This window comes from Herpailurus yagouaroundi, unplaced genomic scaffold (assembly GCF_014898765.1).
Source record: "Herpailurus yagouaroundi ecotype Mexico unplaced genomic scaffold, PumYag 141, whole genome shotgun sequence".
In the NCBI taxonomy this organism is placed as follows: domain Eukaryota; kingdom Metazoa; phylum Chordata; class Mammalia; order Carnivora; family Felidae; genus Herpailurus; species Herpailurus yagouaroundi.
Genome location: NW_024412396.1, coordinates 68,473 through 74,392, shown reverse-complemented (window position 1 = coordinate 74,392; position 5,920 = coordinate 68,473). Strand labels below are relative to the sequence as shown.

Below are 5,920 nucleotides of genomic sequence, written 5' to 3'. Positions count from 1 at the left end.
AAGAAAATACTGCCAGATCAGTGTACCCGATATTAGACAAGCAAGTTTCCAAGTTGGCTATATTTCTCAACAACAACAAAAAATCTAGAAATAACAGCTGTTTTTCTTATTACCAGTCTACAATTTGGCTTATCTTATAAGTAGCTGCATATATTTCTTACTAAGGTAGATGCATGGGGAAAGAGTGCACTGCCGAGTTTCACAAAAAATAGAAATTAATAACATTAATAGATTGCGATTTTGGTTTCTGATATGTGACACACTTCATATGATTTCAGTGTTTCTAATTTTCAGGTCATCACTTACTTTCCCCCTATTTTGGCTTATCAGACATCAAATGGGACAATCAGATGTATCTTAATACAGTCTCTTAATGACAGAGGCCAATCTGATGATTTCAAAAGCAGTAAAATAATGCTATTTGGAGTAATTGCAATTTCTTTATTTTTTTTATAGCCACATTATTTTTAAAAAGTGAAGAAATGGAACCTGCAAATTACACCAGAGTAACAGAGTTTGTTCTCACTGGCCTATCCCAGACTCGAGAGGTACAACTAGTCCTATTTGTTATATTTCTATCCTTCTATTTGTTCATCCTTCCAGGAAATATTCTTATTATTTGCACAATCAGGCTTGACCCTCATTTGACCTCACCCATGTATTTCCTGTTGGCTAATCTGGCCTTCCTTGACATTTGGTACTCCTCCATCACAGCCCCTAAAATGCTCATAGACTTCTTTGTGGAAAGGAAGAGAATTTCCTTTGGTGGGTGCATTGCACAGCTCTTTTTCTTGCACTTTGTTGGAGCCTCAGAGATGTTCCTGCTCACAGTAATGGCGTTTGACCGCTATGCTGCTATCTGCCGTCCTCTCCACTATGCTACTATCATGAATCGACGTCTCTGCAGTATCCTGGTGGTTCTCTCCTGGTTGGGGGGCTTTATTCATTCTATAATACAAGTGGCTCTCATTGTTCGACTTCCATTCTGTGGGCCCAATGAGTTAGACAGTTACTTCTGTGACATCACGCAGGTTATCCGGATTGCCTGTGCCAATACCTTCCCGGAGGAATTAGTGATGATTTTTAGCAGTGGTCTGATCTCTGTGGTATGTTTCATTGCTCTCTTAATGTCCTACGCCTTCCTCCTGGCCATGCTTAAGAAACATTCAGGCTCAGATGAGAGTACCAGCCGGGCCATGTCCACCTGCTATTCCCACATCACCATTGTGGTATTTATGTTTGGGCCATCCATCTACATTTATGCTCGCCCATTTGACTCTTTTTCCCTAGATAAAGTGGTGTCAGTGTTCCATACTGTGATATTCCCTTTACTTAATCCCATTATCTATACCTTGCGAAATAAGGAAGTAAAAACAGCCATGAGGAAGTTGGTCAACAGATATATTTTATGTAAAGAGAAGTGAATGTGGCATATTCTAGAATCTTTCTGAAGGTCATCGTCCTAAAGTAGGAAGCATTTGCAGTGGTAATAATACTGCTTTTCATCTGAGTTCTTAAATTCCTACCAGATTTTTTCCCTCAATTCACTGAAAAAACAAAGAAAATAAGATAAAAATAAGTTTACTCACACCCTCCATGAAACTTACAGCAGATCACCATTAGAAATTAAGATATAATGATGGTGTAGGGGCACCTGGGTGGCTCAGTTGGTTAAGCATCTGATTTTGGCTCAGGTCATGATCTCGCAATGTGTTTGAACCCCACGTCAGGTTCTGTGCTGACAGCTCAGAGCCTGGAACCTGCTCCAGGTTCTGTGTCTCCCACTCTCTCTGCCTCTTCCCTGCTCATGCTCTGTCTCTCTCTCTCAAAAGGAAATAAAGATTAAAACAAAATTTAAAAAAACATATAGTGATGATCTGCTAAACACATTTTCACTAATTTTTTATTGAATGAGTATTCTGAAGAGGCTTTGGCTGTGAGGAGAATGTTTGTTGAGAAATAATAAAATAAATAAGACCTGGGAGACATGTTGTCTATGAATATGAAGAAGTAAGTGGCTAGCATATGAATATGAGTAGCTTCAAGTGACCAAATTAAATATTGTTCCCATGGTTCAGTCCTAGCCCAGTGGGATGGTGTTTGGTAACCCACCTTCCTGGGACTAGAAAAACAGATTATTTGGTACTTTATCTTTTCCACTCCAAGAATTCATGATGGAAACTGAGGATTCATTTACACAAGCTGTTTTAAGTCATATTTCATGTGGCAACCACTCAACAGTATTGGTGACAGAACTCAAGATTTTGTCACAGCCTACAGCAATTTTTATGAATTCATAGCAGAGTTTGTTACTATGTGAGACTGTGAGACCCCTCTCTTTCCAGCGGAAGTCTCCAGCCAAGTAGTGCTTTTTATAGCCAGTCTCTACTTACATCCTCCAGTGTGAAAGCAGACTTGGAGGAAAGGGATTCTAGGCTGATTAGAATGAACAGACATCTAGCTGTGTGATTTTTAAAAGGTTATTATCTCCTTTGCCATTTTTGTGTGTTTTCTGTATTTGCTAATTCTTATTCTCATGTTAAATTAGTTTAGTAGGGTGCTGCTTTTGTTAGCCCTATAATTCAGAGTTCTTTCCCATTAACCCATTTTTTTTCATTAGTACATATGGAAGAGACCTAGATGTATTGGTTTTAATCATCTTTTAGTGATTTATTTATTAGAGATCAATTTACTATTGCTGACACTAAGAACCCAATTATTGACTGTGCTTCAGAATATAAAAGAATATTTGAGTTCATATAAATTTATTTACTTAAATTAACTTTTCAATTTCCAAACTAGGGCTCTCTCCATAAAAGAGCATATTATTTGTTGTGAGCTTTAGTCTTATATTTTCTTTGATAAAGTATATGACTGGCTTTAGGAATGAAAATAGATAAATGAACGATGAAAATGATGAAAGCCTCAGGTACACAGGATAGAATAATGGTGCAAAAAGTTCATTCTTTGCTGTGGGAAGTGTTCTCTACGATGACCCTCTTTCATGTTCAAAACTACAGGGACTTCTCTTCTAAGAACCCAAATATACTGATGGAATTTATGATTCCTGAATTTTAAGTTGACTTCTCATTGCCTGGAAATGAATAAAATAGTAGACTTCTCTAATATTTTACAACAGGGCATGAAGAAACCATCTAACACACAAAAGATATATACATACACAATAAAAAATAATTTATGTATCTAGATTTTATATTTCCTTACTGTTATTTCTCTCTATCTGAACCAGACAGACTTGTATTCATTTGGTCACTTATTCTTCATTTAGGTAGAATGAATGTTTTTTGGGAAAAGACTACTGACTCAATATGATCTTCAAACACTATTATACTGCTACTACTGAAGGATATTTGCTGAAAATATCGAAGCTAGGAATAAGAAGAAAAGATATCAAACTTAGCAGTGTAAAGAAAATATTAACAGTATCTCAATATTAATAAGATGGACTTTACTGTTACAGCTGGTAAAAACATCTCTATTATCCAAACAAAAATAAAGGTCTTCTGTTTTTTTAATTAATAGAATAGGTTCATTAAAAATTAAAAATATAAGAACTTGTAAGTAGAAAAACAAACATTACTGGCAGTCTTTTTTTCCCCAGGGATTGGGGTTTTTGTTTAACAAAGTTTGTGAAGTTTCACCCAACCAGCTCAATTGGAAGCAGGCCAGTTCGCCTGCCTGCATTGCTACAAAACACAATAAACTAACATTAAGTGAAGTTGAGGTGGAAAGAAGTCTTCAGACAAGTAAGTGTAAAACTCAGATTTTATACCTAGCAAAACTGGCATTTAATTTAAAAGGCTATGACTACCATCAGGTGTAAGCATTAAACAAAATTCTGGGAATGTGGTTTTCAAGAAATTCTTGAAGAAACTATCAGAATAAACTTCAATCAGTCATGAAGATCAAGGAGCTAGGACAGAAGTATGGGTACTGAATATTAAATATATTACACTATATCTAAGACTGAAACTAATGTGATTTGCATGATCAAACAGTATGAAATGCCACATGCCTTGTAATGCAGAAATGATAGAGCTGCATTCTATTTCCGTCTGTGGCACATTAGAAAGCTTTCCTGAACCTGTCACTAAAAATGAATACACACGATGGATAAACATTTTTTTGAAATCCTTTGATTAGCTAGCAAAAAAAAAATGACAGCATAGAATATTGAGAATCTGGAAATCAAATGAAATTGGGAACCCAGAGAAATAAATGGTGAATAAAAATCATCTTTTGTTGTGAAAACTTGTGTTCTGTTTTTAAGGCCAGAGTTTGTGTGGTAGGGACAGAGATGGACAGGAGACAAAGCCCTGGGCTCACACAAAGAAATATTCCACAACAAGCTGAGATCTCAAAGGATATATTCTCAGGGTAGTGGTGAAATAAAGTTTCAAAAAAACCACCACCCAAAATGCTAAAAAGAGAAAAAAGAATTATGAACTATAAGTGAGATCACACATATTTTTTGAGTTTGAGTTTATACTTGAGTAGTCTGAATCACTGCTAGTTGATAATTTTATTTACAGTTTCTGGTTCCAGAGTTGTAATGCCTCCTGATAGAAGGAAAGACAAATACCATATGGAGTATGCTGCCATTACCCCAAGACTTTTAAAGTATTCTACATATAAGAAATAAGAGTTTACAATCTGACATCATAAGCACACAAGAAAGCAAGGCTCTGTGAGTGAGAGACGGAAGAACAACAGAAAAGCAGAAAAAAAAACCCACTACAGAATATAAATTGAATATATTTAGTATTCTTTGAGAAATAGAAAAAGGGTTGGAAATATGAAAAAGGAGGACACTATAAAAACAAATAGGAAAATTATATGAAAAACAAAGAGAACTTAGATTCAGTTAAAAAACTCCATAGATGCATCTGAATGCAAATTAGACACATTCAGAGAAAAAATAGTAATCTAGAATATAGAGTTGAGTAAACTACCAGCATTGCAGGGCAGAAGCCAAATGGGATAAAAAGGATGAAAGAAAGGGTAAGAGACATTGAGAACTGAATAAAAGTTCAGAGTTTCCAGAGAAGAGGGTAGACAAAATGTGGCAGAGGCAATTTTGAAGAGACAATGTGAGACACATCATAAAATCCATAAAGACAACTGAGCAGATGTTGAAAGTATCTGAATAGAAAAGCAGGAATTACCCTCAAGGGAAAGGTAGTTAACAACAGACTGCTTTAACAGCAAAAATGTAAAATGATGAGTTATATTCAATGTTCAGAGACAAAATAATCATCAACTCTGTGAGAATAAAATAAAAACATCCTTAGGAAGAAAAAAAAAATTAAGAGGAATTTTGTAGGATACGCTTGAAATAAGGAAATGATCCCAGGTGGGAGATTTGAGATGACAGAAAAAGAATGGCAAGTATGTGGTAAATCTAAACAAACTTCTGTATTTAACTACCAACAGCAACAAACAAACTTCTGAAGTTTAGAAAAAGTAAGAACTAAAGTTTATGAAAATAACATTTACATAAGAGTTGTGTGATTGGAGTTAAATGTAGTAGTCTTTGTATTTTTCAGGAAGATGGTGAGGATACTGGTTTACTTTAACTCTGGGTGACTATCAGACTTAATAGGTTATGCCACAGAAAGAAAGATCATTGGTTTTACACATCAGAAGTTTACTTCTCACTTACATAAGGCCTGTTGCAGGTTTGGGTGACACTCCAGAACACTGAAAAAACAAGGTTAAAATGAGAAATAACAAATAAATTAGAAAGAATATAAAGTTAAATTAGTTAAAGTTCATGTATTATCCTAGAATTGTGCTATGCAATACATGGACTACATATGACTTTAAAAATTTTAACTAACAAAATTTAAAATTTCATTTCCTCAGCTTATAGCCACATTTCAAGTGCTCAATAGTCACA

The 5,920-nt window shown here is 35.2% G+C and overlaps 1 protein-coding gene across 1 annotated transcript; it reads left to right on the top strand.

The window, feature by feature from the left end:
- Window positions 1-482: 482 nt before the first annotated feature.
- LOC121031229 (olfactory receptor 4M1) lies at window positions 483-1,425 on the top strand. The gene has a single exon (XM_040476419.1). The coding sequence runs from the start codon at window positions 483-485 to the stop codon at window positions 1,422-1,424; it is 942 nt and encodes a 313-aa protein (XP_040332353.1). The 3' UTR covers window position 1,425.
- The last annotated feature ends 4,495 nt before the right edge of the window (window positions 1,426-5,920 follow it).

Excerpts from the sequence above, each read along its gene's own strand:
- LOC121031229 (XM_040476419.1), top strand. The coding sequence starts at position 483 with ATGGAACCTGCAAATTACACCAGAGTAACAGAGTTTGTTCTCACTGGC.